This window comes from Cutaneotrichosporon oleaginosum (genome assembly GCF_008065305.1).
Source record: "Cutaneotrichosporon oleaginosum strain ATCC 20508 chromosome Unknown ATCC20508_contig03, whole genome shotgun sequence".
Lineage (NCBI taxonomy): Eukaryota > Fungi > Basidiomycota > Tremellomycetes > Trichosporonales > Trichosporonaceae > Cutaneotrichosporon > Cutaneotrichosporon oleaginosum.
The window spans coordinates 2,216,885-2,230,646 of record NW_027072172.1 but is presented as its reverse complement, the minus strand read 5'-3'; the positions used below and the strand labels follow the sequence as shown (position 1 = coordinate 2,230,646).

Sequence of the window (13,762 nt, the reverse complement as noted above, 5' to 3'; positions counted from 1 at the left end):
GGTGGATGCCTGCAACCCGAATCCGTTCGTGGCTGGTGTCGCATTCACAATTGGCACAATTTAGGAGGAGGCTAACAGAAACATAGGCAGCTCGCCACTGCCACGTCCCCCGGGGTAGCAGGGACGCGGATCGTCAAAGAGGGATGATTCCCTGAGGCGCAAGCAGCTGTGTCGAGGAGTCTCACACTAGTTGCCCAAATGGGAACGTCATTTTGGCATTTGGCGTTTGACGTGGGCTGGAGGCGGAGTGCGGGAAGCCGCACAATGGGAGAGACCCGACACCCAAACGTGATCTCAAAGCGTGCCTGTGGTGGCGTCGAGGTGAATAGCTGGCGAATCCTTTTCCCCCAAGCGGGGCCTGAGAGCGGAGAGATTGCCGTAAGTGGCAACTCTGTCTCACATGGTTTCTAACTAACGATGCCCATCCGTGGCTGGCCAGATCAAAGTGCCAACTCACCTCGTGCGGAAACCCTGACGGCTCTTGACAGCTCTTTGCCGTCAACCTGAACAAGGGTGCGGACCGACCCACGGGTTACCCCAGCTCGGAGCGACCAGGACCAGGGGGGTGCCGTACATACCACCTGGCGTCGCAAGCACGCAAAAGCGGGAGCGGTATTCTCCCTGATCACCGATCTAGGCCAGGGGCCTTGGGTCGGCACGTAAGCCTGCGCTTGATGAGACCCGCTCTCCTGGCCCTGGCATTGCAAGCCCTCCCTCCGACTGCCTCGCCTCCGCCATGCAGCTGCCACACTCCCCAGGAACGCTCGTCTCTTGTTCTCTTGCCCTGCACGTTTACCCCTCACGATCCTGCTTCGCCACCGCCGCAGCCGCCACCATCAGCTGGCCACGCACCAGCGACACCTGGCACTAGCCGCAGTTCATGCGTTCTGGTCAAAAATGCCAGGGCGCGCCGCCATCCAACGCCTCATCTCCAACCACCGACTCCTAGCAGCCGATCCTAAAACGCCTGGGCTCGCGACTGACCCACTACCTCATCCCCTCCATTACTCTTGTGCATAAACCCATCTCATCTCATCTCATCTCATCCCATCCCATCCCATCCCATCTTTCATTTCGACGCTTCATCTCTCATACAAGTTTTTTTGTTCTCCGCGATTTCACGATTGACGACTACGCGTCTTCAAGTTGACGACCCCGCCTCGACCGCCACATTCGCCTCCCCTCCCTGCTCTTCCCCAAATCACCTCACGTCAACTGTCTGCCGTTTGAGACGCTAGCACGACTGTCGACTCGATTCACACTTTACTTCCCATTCGGTAACTCACAATATCGAACTGCACCCACTCGCCATGTCGGCCACCTGCTCAAGCCATTGCCCACGCACAATCGATGAGGGCCGTGTCCACCTCTTGAATGTGATCGGCAACGGCGCTTATGGTGTAGTCTTCTACGCTATTGACTACCGCTACGAGCCTAAGGGGGTGAAGCGCGCCGTCAAGCAGCTTCGTCGCCATAATATCGACGACAGGCAGCGTCGCTTTCAACAACGCGAGATCGCCCTGCACTGGACGGCTCGCGACCATCCCTCCATCATCAACATGGACCGTCTCGTCACAGAGGACGACGGTATCTATGTTGTCATGGACTACGGAGACGAAGGCGATCTATTTGCAATGATAACCGAGAAGCATCGCGTGAGTCATCATCATGGTGTCTATGTCTGTGCGACATCGCACAGACACAATTGTCATCATACATTACCTTAAACATCGGCTGACACCATTAGTACGCTGGCGATGACCTGCTCATCAAGAAAGTTTTCCTTCAAATCCTCGACGGCGTAGAGCACCTCCACATGCTGGGTATTGCCCATCGCGACGTCAAGCCGGAGAACATTGTTTGCTCAAATGACGGCACCGTTGTCCGTATTGTCGACTTCGGTCTTGCCACTCGCGACACCACCTCAACGGAGTTTGGTTGTGGGAGCACATTCTACATTGCCCCTGAGTGCCTCGGAGAGTGGGACAACGCGAGGTGCTACACCACGCAGACTGCCGACGTGTGGTCGCTAGGTGTCATACTTGTCAACCTCGTATGCGGTCGCAACCCATGGCGCTGCGCGTCGCCGACCGACGAGTCTTTCACTGCATTTCTTGCGGACCCCACCTTCCTTCGCCGCATCCTCCCAATCTCGCAAGAGTGCCTCGATATTCTCACCCAGATCTTCACGCCGGAACCTGAGCAGCGCATCTCTCTCGACCGCCTTCGCACGCTTGTCTGCAACATCGTCTCGTTCACTGAGGATGTCCGCTATTCCAAGCTGTCTCCACGCACAACTGGCTCCACCTCTCCTGTACCAGTCACTCCAACCCACGCCTATGTCGACGGCCACTACTTTGAGCAGAGCTCGTTCGAGGACCCAGAGACTTTCGTCTACGATGACTTCTGCAACGAAATCGACTTGCCAGCTCTGCACCCTGACACTATCTCTGCCCTCCCACAGCGCTCTTCATCGGGTTCCAGCGAGGGCCCGTACCCGTGCACCCCTCGACCTGACACCTGTGCTTCTTATGCTGCACCCCGCATCTCGACAAAAGGCAACAGCATCACTGGATATCTTGCCAGCACCGCCCATTACGTACATCCCTACATCCCACTCTGAGTCGACATGTGGTTCTTCTTACTCCATGTGGACTACATCAATTTTATTATTTGGTCACACTCGCATAACGATCATCGCATTTCCTCAAAACTTTGTACCATATGAAGGTCGCCTTAGGAGGCGCTGTAGCAACACCCGCTATCCATCTTGTAACTATGCAAACCATCTGCAGATTATGGCCGCCAGGGTGTCTTGAGGTGTACAGCTCAGACACCCTGGGGCATGGACAGCGGCCGGAGAATCACAGCATCTCATCATCTCGGCAGCTCGGACCATGTCCACACTGCACTGTACCTCGTGTTCCTTCTCAGCAATAGTCACATCGTGTTTTGACTTTCATCACATGACAAGGGCATGCGTAGAGGCTAACGAGAGGCTGAGAGAAGACTGGGGCTTGTCGGCATCGCGGTATGGTGCTGGGAGTCACAATGGTATGTCAACTTATGGAATACCTTGCACAGGAACGAGAGATGCTGATGGGGTCGACAACCGTTGTCGGCTGAATGGCAGTGCTCAACGCTGTGCCCCGCGTTGTGGTTCGGGCACCTCGTCGTTGGTCGTCTAGGGTTCATGGCGGTGAGGTGGAGAGAGGAGCCTGGGATGGGGGAGTCTCCAGGATGTGATACTACTCCCACGGGTTAGGCTCTGTCTGCACAGCCATAGGTCATGAGACCTGTGACCACGGCCGCGCTCGGCTTGTGCTCACACATTGCGTTAGTCACCACCTGTGGATTCCCACGCCTGGAACAATGCTTGCACATTATAGTTAGAAGGTATCTACCTATGCATTCCATACTGGGTGCCCGACTAACACCGCAAGCGGGTCGTTGGGCTGCAGATTATGACATACACGTTGGGACTGAGGGTGATGCGAGATGAGCTTCTGAGAAAGAATGACATGACACTGCGTTGTGCAGGACACGGGGAGATGAGTACTGCGGCTGCCCCACGCGTAACACAGCCCATTATCTCCCTCAAGCACCGCCACCGACCTTCACTACCCTTCGCGTCTTCCATGTCACAACCCACATCCCGACGTGAGTATCGGACGCGGGCGTCGACAACAAAGGCCTCGATGCAGATGTTGGGGCTGACCTTGCTCCCTCCGCTGGTCCTGAACCCACCACCTAATGCAGATCTGACCGCGTGCAGATCTGACCGCGTGCGCGGGTGTGGCGGCGTGACGAACATTACATGGCCAGGTGGCGCTCGGTGCAGACGATGGCTGCTGCAGCGCGGTTTCCGCAACTTACGGAGGAGGGGCCAGATGTCACGCTGATGTGCGCGTGATGTGCGTGGCATGGAAGTGCTCGCGATCGTACATTAGCCCTGCGTTCCTGGCCTGCCCCAGCCTTACCGCTTTGCTGGTCTCGTTGTCATTCAGAGTTGCGGGCTAGGTACCAGGGCAATGTTTCAGGTGAGTGGATGAGCTGTGGCGCTTAAAGGGCCGCCCCGTAGTACGTCGCGTTGCACCCAAAAGTCGCCACGAGGTTGCTGTTCCAGCCGGTCTTCGGCAGACACTTGCGTGCCACCCTGCAGGTCGCTGTGCAGGCACCGCGCCGTCGAAGCTTCAACAGCCTGTGCCGAAGCCTGTTCGCGGTCCGATCATCGTATTCTACCACGCCCATTGACACCATGATCGTGGCGATGTGGCGGTGATTCATTGATATCGCCTATAGCAGGTCGTGGCACAGCGTGTGGCACACACGAGAATCATACGGATTTCAGCGACATTCACTATGCAGACGCTAGATCGATTTGTGCATCATGCCGAATCCTTCTGAAGTGCGCCCGAGAAGTAGAGCGCCTCTAATTGTCAGGCAGGGTGGTGAATGAAATATATTCAGCTCGCCGAGACCTCTTGTAATTACTGTGTCACCATGACCTGCATTCATGCCCGTGTCCCTTCTCGGCGCCTCGGCACTCGGCACGCAAACGGCAGTTTGATAGCGACTGGCGATAGTGCTCAATGCTAGGAATAGTCGGCTCCCTCGAAGCACTCAGTGGTCTGCGCACAATGTTTCTCCCTAAGTCCTACGGCACGGCCGTAAGCGTCTAGTAGCCACTCGTTGTCTGTGAGGATCTGGATCAATCGAAGGAATGACGAGGCACGAGACGGAGGGGCCGTGGGGGACTCCAGCATACTCGGCTGTCCGTATTACAGTGTTGCAGGCCTTGTACCCCGTGTTGTTCCCGCGGTCTTGTCATAGCATTTCGCAACATTGACAGCAGCCGCGACGCGTCGTGAAAGTTGAGGAGATGCTTGCCGGCATTCATCTCATGTCGGAGGGGTAAGCGAGCGAACAAGTCGACACCAAAATTCCCATAAGGGGCAGGTGTTGAATCCCGAATTAATGTCCTGCCTCGGCCCTCGCACAGTGCTGCATGCGGTGGCCGTGATGACAGACGCTCTAGTCCGCAAGGTGGGATTGCGACTCGGCGATCGGGCCTCTCGCCACCCAACCACTTCCGCCCTCCACCTCCGCAACGATTCACCGAAGACACTCCTTCCGCATTCATTCCATCCACTTCCTCAATAAGCTTCTGCACAAGCACGTCACTACCAAGGGCGCCCACGTCTCCTCTCTTCCCCGGACTGGACATCAGAGCCCGCGTCATCGTCACCTGCGCGGCCGTGCGCATCCGCCGCGCTCGATAGCTGTAGTCCGATCTCCTGCGCAACCTCAACTTGGCTGCGCCCATTCTTATGCGGACTGAGTCGCTGTGCACACGCCATCCGCTCTCAATCAGATCCTCGTCGTCTGCGCGTCAAAATTCCGCGATTCCTGCCCCCGGCGGTGAGCGTCACGCTGACGTCGACACTGAGCCGTCGCCTCACCGGTCCGGACGGACGATACTTCCCGTCCCGAAATTCGTCTTCTCACGATACCAGCAACGGGACAGCAAGCTTAATCCGTGAGGTCTGAAAGCTGGAGCATCCCCAGTGGCACACAAGGACACTTGAGTGGGCGCCCCACACGACTGGCCCTCAATGGCGCCGCTCTCCCTGTTCCGCGGGCAGGGGGGCACCACAAACACTAGCGCTGCCGCCATGGTTGTCGACTCAGTGGAACCTGAGCCGCCGCGCACGCCGCCCCCAGAAGCACTGCGGCGGTCCTGTTCTGGCGAAGGCGAGTCGGTACCCTCCCCTAGCCGGCTGAACCCAGCCAGACTGCTGCGGAGGAAAGGCTCGCGCTCTATCCGCGAACCACGGGATCGTGGGGAGCGGGAGGAGGGCTGGTTCGGCGCGCTGCGAGGACAGGGCCATATGTCCCACTCCACGTCTGGGTCACTTGATCGCTCCAGTGTTGGTCGGACTAGCGGGAGTGGTGCGCCGAGTGACACACCCCAGCTCCGCTCGTCGCCCTCGATGCGCGGCCTGGCACACTTCGCGTCTGTGGCCACCCCTGCCAGCCCTTCTACTGCGCACTCGCGCCATGGGAGTGCTAGCTCTGGAGCCGCGGTGCCCGGCGCAAACGCAAACTCGAATGCTTCCAATTTTGGTTCGGTCCGCTCGATACGCTCAATCCGCAGCGATGGGGCGTCAGCTAACGGCGACACGGAGATCATTCTTGGCCCCTCTCCCGACCATCCACTCATAAAGGGTGAACCGACCGTGATACACACCCACCCGTTCCTCCTCTCAGCGTCGGGCTCACCGGCATTGACCAGCTATGCGACGCCTCTGAGCCCGCCCCGTCGACCCCCGCGCTCCCCTGTGCCCCCTCCTCCCCCACCGCGCGGTGCAGCACTCCACCACAGTGACTCGCGGTCATCAACACCTTCGTCCGGGTCGATGTACAGCGACATGGGCGAGAGCGGGGTATCTGCAGCGCCGACTGTGAGGCCGGGCGACGCAAGAGATCTAGCAGAGACGACTGTATCTCGAGCGGACACAGCCGCTTGGCTGGCCCGCAAGCCCAGTGGCCGCCGCCCTGCACCCCTCGCATCCGTAGTGGATGGGCGGCGACGCGCTGAGAGTCACAGCTCGCACATCAGTCCCAGCATGAGCGGGACGAGTGCATCGGGCGAGTCGATCGACGAGCCCTTTACACCGACTATCAGCCCTCGAATCGGTGGAATGCCGGCCACCCCGACCTCGGCGCAGCACCAGCGCCACCCAATGTCTGCCATGATCTCGTCATCACCCCGGCGCCCCTCTCCACCACCACCTCCACCACCTCTCATACCGGCACCCACAGCACCCGGCACGCTCGATCGCTCCGGCTACGTCGTAAGCGTACAGTGCTTGCCAGCGGCCGAAGGGGAGGTGCGCTGGGAGGTCGTGATGAAGCGCTCCCACGGCCCAGAAGCGGATGGGCTCATAGCCTCTGCAGCGCCCGGTGGCCCCTTCTCCCTGACTCCATCGGGAGACAGTCCCCAGAGCTTGCATGCGCCGCCCTTCGCCAGCTCCGTCAACCTCTCTCTCGCTCTCGACACCGATGCACCGAGCGGCAAGCTGCAGTTCATAACTCTGCCTGGCGTGACGCCGACGCATGGCCGCCCTTGCTCCGTTTCGCAGTCGGCTGCTCCGCCCTCCCCGCGCAGCTACCGCCGCCCCGAGTCCCCCAACGGCCTCCCCTTCGTCCCGCGCGACTCAGTTTTCGGCCCCAGCGTCCTTGGGCCACCAGCTCCGCTTCCCCCGCAGCCACCTCGCGCCCAACGCACCCCGCCTCCACCCTACGGTCCACGTCAAGAGCCCGTGTCGCCTCAAAGCCCCACGTGCAGGCGCCACGGGGCGGTGTGGGCGGTCGCCCCAGGGCCCGTCTCGCCTCGAAGTCCCGCGTACAAGCGCCAGGGCGCGGTGTGGGCCGCCTCGGGGGGCACGTCGCCTCTGAGCGGTGGGGATGTGTTTACCGCCAACCCCCACATGCCATCGCCGCGGGCCGCATGGGCGCATGCGCAGTCGCAGGCCCCGTCTCATGCGATGGCGGGCCGGGCGCCACTCTGCCACGATGGCTCGTCGCTGGAGCGTGCCAACGGCGCCGCTCATGCCGCAAGGCCCAGCCTCGACGATATGGTAGAACGGGTACAGCTGGCCTGACCCGTGATCATTGCAGCGATATTCCTCTCACTAGTTGTGTAGGTTGGAGCTAGACGGGCTTTCTGATTGTATAGTGTGAAAATATGGATTCTGGTTGTAAGTCTCGCTTTCTGTAACAGCATGAGGGTTATCACGTTGCGGAGCGCGGAGAGCTCAGAGCAGCAGTGGCTTAATGCTGGGCGCTCAGCAGCGGCAGCGGGTGGCCACAGCGTTGCGCAGGAAACCCAACACGATGTGCACAACAATACTATGTAGGAGGCTGTGCTCGATGTACTTGTACAAGATTGACGTGGATTCGTGTAAGGAGCCAGTGTAGGATAGGACACGCCTCTCCGATTAACCCTGCGCGTCCTCTTCGGGCACGCCCCATCCGTCGTCCTCATCGCCCAACACACCCACGCTGCGGATCTCGCCCTCTGCGCCGTAAACAACGGTCGGGTTGGCAGCGCCACTCTCGTGGTAGCTGTCGACGAGCTCGAAGATGTCCGTGTGCGAGGTCGAGCGCGTGCGTGCAGTAGGTGTTGTCGGATGGCTTGTGATAGTCGGAGCCCGCAGGCGTCTCCGGGGCGTTGGTGGGGGGGGAGAGGTCGGGTGCATGGGGCCTGTCGCGAACGCTCCCGTAGGGGATACAGGCGAGCTGGCGTGCATGCTGAGGCTGGCAGTGGTCCGGCGGCGGCGGATGGCAGCATGATCGCGGGCTGCGTGCGAGACATGCAACTGAGAGTACGTGCGCCCAAGGGTAGAGAGCGAGGCCTCGGATGACGGAGAGAGCGTTGCTGTGGAGGTGGAGCGCATGCCGTGAGACGGGGGAGACATGAGCGGCGAGGTGATGTTGGAGGTCCGGTTGGAGGTGACGCCTGCCGTGTGCGCACGGCGCAGCTGCGGGCGAAGAGACGCGGTCTCCTCGCCATGGGCTGGGTGGTGAGGGAAGACGGCTGTCGGCCGATCGCGACGGGAACCGGGGGGCGGAATGACAGACACGTCCGGGGCAAAGTTCGCGTTGGACCTGTGGCGCCGCGGAGTGCGGTGGTCTCTTGGCGTGCTGTCGTGGTCCTCTCTGCGCGATCGGTGGGAGTCGATGCTGTCAAGCGATTCAGAGACTGGTATGGTGCCTCGCGGGGCAGGCGACGCGGCGATAGGAGTGTCATCGCCCTCGTCCGTGCCGCTGTGATCGGAGTCGAGCGGCTCAGCGTCGCTGTCCGTTCCCACCTCGCGCTCGAGAAGCGTCTGCGCTGCCTCAACTGCCTGCGCCGCTTGCGCGGCCTCCCACTCGACACGCGGGAGCGTCTGACGAACCCACCGCCCAACGCTGTTGACTGCAGCCTTGGCGGCGGGTAGCCAAGTGAAGGTCTGGAATACGTGCACCATATCCTCGTACAATTCGTGTGTCACGTGCACCCCGGCGAGGGTGGCCTTGTGAGCAAGCAGGGTGTTCTCGTCTCGCAACACTTCCGCCTCCCCGCTCTGGATGAGCATCGGAGGAAGCCCGCGCAAGTCACCGAATAGCGGGGAGGCGTAGGGGTGAGTGAGATATGTCTGGAGGCCCTTGGGGCCCAGGTAGCATCCGACAGGATTGAGGTGATCCTCGGCGTCTGGGCGGGGCACGACATCACTGTACGCGTTTTCGTCCCAGCTTCCGCACGACATGGTCAGGTCGACCCACGGTGACATGAGCACAAGACCTGCGGGAATCTGGTACCTGTTGTCGCGAAGGTACATGCACAGCGCAATGGACAGACCACCGCCCGCCGAGTCTCCCATGACGATGATGTTCTCTGGCGGAATGGACAGAGGCGGGGCGAGTAGGCGAAGATAACCGTGGAGGACATCATGAAGAGGCAGGGGGAATGCCGCTTCTGGTGCGAGACGGTACGTGATGGCGAAGACGCGCGTGTTGCAAGCCTTGCTCACGCCTATGGTGATAAGGCGATGGGTCGCGGCATTGCCGACGTAGTACGCACCGCCATGGACGTAGTAGATCACACGTTCTCGGCGCGACGGCGGCACAGCTTCAACCCCAGGTTCAGGCATCTCCATCGCCTCGGGGCCGCCAGGTAGGGCCTGGGTCGTAACGACCGGTGTGCGACCGTAAATGGGAGTAGGTAATGACGAGAAAACGCGACCTTGTGGTGACCGCGTCTCCGAGGTCTCTGAGCTCACGCTGTCGTGCCGCAACCGCGACGGGCCTACGTGATAATGGGCTCTTCGCCGCATCTCGGCGTTCCATCGCGCTCGTCGCTCCGCCTTCAAACGCTTCCACACGTCATTGTTGACCACCCACTCGCCAGTGAGCTCACGCGTGCCGGTCTCCTGCCAGTCCCAGTCACTGCTGTCAGCTCTGCTTTTATGCAGAGCAATCATATGCTCCTATCTCGCTGAAACTGCGATCGACATCTGCAACTTACCGGAAGAAGCCTCGGCACGCGTCCTCTCCTCGCCGTTTTGGGACGAGGAAGGTAATGGGTGTTACCACAGCGTCCGCGGGCAGTGGGATGAGGTAGGTGATGGAGACGAGCCGTCGCACCAGCACGATATCCGCAAAGTCAGTGTAGTTTGCGACATTGCGCATGAACGAGACGATCTGGTGTCAGTATGTCTGGGGTGCAGAAGCCAACGACAACCGAGGAAGAGCGCTGGTGCACCTCTACATGCGCACGGCATTCGTGCCCCGGCTGACGTCGTCCAAGGCGCAGCGAACCGATGTCCTTCCCGCCGGAAACCAGCGCCCCCCCCCCCACTCAGCCCTGGTCCCGCGAGACTGCCGCCGAGCTCCGACGCCTTCCCCAACTGCACTCACAAACGTCATGCGATATCCCCAGCTCTTGCGATGTGGTCCGACGATGAGGTGCTTGAGCAGGCTCCACACAATGTGCAGACCCTTTGCCAACGCGAACTGGATGAAGGCGATCCACACGCCCAACGTCCACATGAGCGGAGACGAGCTGGAGGGTGGCGCGGTGCGCTGTGGCCGTTGGGGATCGACGCGGGCGTTGGCCGGCAGTGGCGATGGCGAGCGCAATGGGTGCGACGACGTATAACTCTTCAGCAAGTGGTGCAGCGGAGAGGGCATTGAGCTCGAGCGCGCCTGCGGCTCGGGCGGTGTCGTGGTCGTCGTCGACATTGCGGGCTCGGCTCTGGGGGAAGGTGCGGAAGGGAGCGGAGGGGCACGTAATGTCAGCAGCCACCGTCTGTCCAAGCGTGGGCTACGCCGAATCGATGGCAAGCGGCGATGACGAAGTTGCTGCGCGAAAGCAACAAGTTGTTGGAGCAAGAAGCGTCGTCGATCGTCGAGCTTGCCGTGGGTGATGATCGGGTGCCAAACTTAAGACAGCCCAACAATACGCGACTGTCTGAACTCGAGACAGTTGAACCTCAGGGTCCACGCATCTACGGTGGCCGCTGATGCCCGCCCCGCGCTCTAGGCACCGCGCTCCGGATAATGAATGCGCCGTAGTGAGACGTTTCATGGTCCATGCATTTGAATCAAACGTCGAGAATGTCTCAACTCGAGAGACCGCTCTGCTCATGCTCTACCAGCTCTCCTCCCCTCCACGGTCGCCATCGAACATCGCATCCACATAAGCCTCTGCCTCAGTGACAGAGAGCGTGCCCGCACCTTCGGAGCTGATGCACCATGCGATCGCTTCACGCACGGCACGAGGCATGGCGTTTGAAGACCTGTGAGCGGTGAGCGAAGACCGTGTTAACCGCTGTGGGCTTTCAGACTGGGGCTAGGGCGTCGGACGCATCGGCCTCATCGCAACGACTTTGGCGGCCGGCAGCCCCGCGCGTGCCATCTCCATCCCCACAAAATGCTGGCATGCTGGTACTCACCCACAGACAAACACGTGAGCGTCACGCTTGGTTACCCAGTCGTTGATCATGGTCGCATCTTGACGGATGAGATCTTGCACGTACACCTTGTCCTTGCCGTCTCGCGAGGCAGCGAGGCGCACAAGCGCCCCCTTAGCCTCAGCTTCCGCCCAATCATCAGCAAAGTACAGATCGGCTGTACGGGAGCGGAAGCCGAAGTAGAGAGCCGTATCTGGTGTCAGCCTCGGATGCCGAATCAACTCACCCTTCGCTGCGCCTCGCCGCAGACGTGCTTCTAGAAAAGCGCGCATGGGTGCTACGCCCGTTCCCGGGCCGACAAGAATTACTGGCACGTCGTCTGCTGGGAGATGAAGTGTCGGAGAAAGCAGGGTGTAAGGAATGCGTGTGCCTGCTGATTAGTGTGCGTTGTCGCACAGACTGACCTTCGGGTAGCGTTACCAACCATGAGGAGCATAGTCCAATGCGAGGTATTTTGAGATTGGTCTTGTAGTCGACCAAGGCGATGAGCAGCTGGATCTTGCCCGGGTGCGCCTGAGACGTGAGCTATTGAAGGTGAGATGAGTAGTGACTCACTCCAGAATCGCTCGCAATGGAGAACTGTCGCCGTCGCAGCGGGCCGAGAATCTCGAGGACGTGCGACATTGGGATGGTAGTCTCGCGGAAATCGGCTAGGGTTTCGAGAATGGAGCGCTTGGGGCGCGTGGCGTAGTCATGAATCTCGTCCTGGACGTTAACTAGCTGTATGCTCGCCCTACTTACAGGATCCGTGATAAACTCGTCGAGCCTTTCCTGCTCACGCTCATCGGTGCTCAGGCGCCGCAGCCACTCGAAAAAACTCTTCCGTGGTGGACATCGTAGGTCCAAATGGTGGGTCAGCAGAGTGCGCAGCGTTGTAGCCCCCGACGGCAGGTGAGCGGGGAGTGGTTGACCTAAAGTCAGCGATGTTACACCAGCAAGCTCACCGGGCACAGTGGAGCGAATTACGAACACCCTGTCCGCTTCAGCCTCGAGCCTGTTACACTCAAGGAAGGTGTCGACCTCTTCGTCCGAGCATCGTGGCTGTAGGGCGCAGATTGCTCCGGGGGGATATGTACTGAGATGAGCACAGACAATCAGACGAACAGCAGTCGACTCACACTCCAGGCACGAGTTCCAGCTCGACCTCGCGCACATCTTGCCACCAGTCTGGCGCTGTGACGCGCTTGTTGCGCGACAGAGTTGCCCACTGCCACCCGGCAGGGTGATAGACCATGGCACGCGCGCTCTCCGTGATGCCGTTAGCCTCACTGCCATTGCGTGAGTCAGCTGGCGGGATGTCGGTATACTCCGCCTTCGAGTCGGACGGGTCCGCGCTGGCAAGGTGTAGCCTGTCTAGCGCCTTGGCTACGTCCGCATCCTCGACGGGTTCCAGTCGGTAGATTGGTGGCGGAAGCTCAGTGTCGGGGCGGGGCGCACATGACGGGCCAGGGAGGTAGGGAACAATGGCTGCGAGCGTCCGCTCCAGCCATGGTAGAAGGGTTTCCTCGATTCTAGAATGAGTATCGTTCTTCCGACACGGCCTTACCCGTCCGGAGCACGTTCATCGCCCCACGCAGGTTCAACGAGGCTCTGGGCGCCGAGGCTCTCCATTCTTCGAGCGAGCATCTTGCCTGCGAAGCAGAAGCGCTCGTACGACGAGTCTCCCAGCCCATACAGCGAGTAGTGGACGTCTTGGGTCAGCCGGGCGGCGAACGAACTCACCCTCTAGAATGTGGCTCGGGAGGCCGGCACGAATCAGCTTGCTCCACAGCCCGCGCATGGCGGGTGGCGGCTCGCCGCGCCCATGTGTGCTCGTGATGAGAATCAACAGCGGCTCATGGGGCAAGTCCGCGATGTCGTACGCGTCCATGCTCATGGTGATTGCGCGGCGGTGGTGAGCGCGGAACGCACGCGCGACTCTCTCCGCCACGTCCTGGGCGTCGCCCGTCTCGGACGCGTAGAGGATCAGGACATGCTGCGGCTCGCCTGTGTCTGAAGTCGGGGAAGGGGAATGGTGGTGGTTATCGTGCGAGAAGTGCTGGGCCGACGTTTCGGCCGCGCTCGCCGTCATGATGGAGAATGCAATGGAGGAAGGTTGACCATCACGTGCCCAGGCCGAGATGAATAATGTCGGATCTCCGTTACCGGCATTCGGCCGAAATCTCCCCCGATTAGCAGAAAATCAAAGTGGAGGTCGTCCACGCTCATCACTCGTTCCGTGATTCCGTATTCCTTCAACATGA

General features: G+C 60.3%; 4 protein-coding genes across 4 annotated transcripts; 2 read left to right on the top strand and 2 right to left on the bottom strand.

Annotated features, from left to right (window-relative positions):
* Positions 1-1,310: 1,310 nt before the first annotated feature.
* On the top strand, positions 1,311-2,623 carry COLE_04081 (uncharacterized protein; the record flags this gene model as incomplete). The annotated part of the gene is made up of 2 exons (XM_018420045.2): positions 1,311-1,655; positions 1,748-2,623. The coding sequence occupies 2 exons, from the start codon at positions 1,311-1,313 to the stop codon at positions 2,621-2,623; spliced, it is 1,221 nt and encodes a 406-aa protein (XP_018282628.2).
* Positions 2,624-5,615: 2,992 nt separating this feature from the next.
* Positions 5,616-7,667, top strand: COLE_04080 (uncharacterized protein; the record flags this gene model as incomplete). Its single annotated transcript, XM_018427252.2, has 1 exon — positions 5,616-7,667. One exon carries the CDS (start codon positions 5,616-5,618, stop codon positions 7,665-7,667), a length of 2,052 nt encoding a protein of 683 aa, XP_018282627.1.
* A 336-nt stretch (positions 7,668-8,003) lies between these two features.
* COLE_04079 (uncharacterized protein) lies at positions 8,004-10,788 on the bottom strand (the record flags this gene model as incomplete). The annotated part of the gene is made up of 3 exons (XM_018421732.2): positions 8,004-9,993; positions 10,073-10,248; positions 10,465-10,788. The coding sequence occupies 3 exons, from the start codon at positions 10,786-10,788 to the stop codon at positions 8,004-8,006; spliced, it is 2,490 nt and encodes an 829-aa protein (XP_018282626.1).
* A 409-nt stretch (positions 10,789-11,197) lies between these two features.
* Positions 11,198-13,590, bottom strand: COLE_04078 (uncharacterized protein; the record flags this gene model as incomplete). Its single annotated transcript, XM_018421731.2, has 10 exons — positions 11,198-11,345; positions 11,502-11,712; positions 11,746-11,889; positions 11,924-12,032; positions 12,075-12,224; positions 12,261-12,430; positions 12,464-12,594; positions 12,638-13,030; positions 13,066-13,210; positions 13,242-13,590. The coding sequence occupies 10 exons, from the start codon at positions 13,588-13,590 to the stop codon at positions 11,198-11,200; spliced, it is 1,950 nt and encodes a 649-aa protein (XP_018282625.1).
* Between the last annotated feature and the right edge of the window lie 172 nt (positions 13,591-13,762).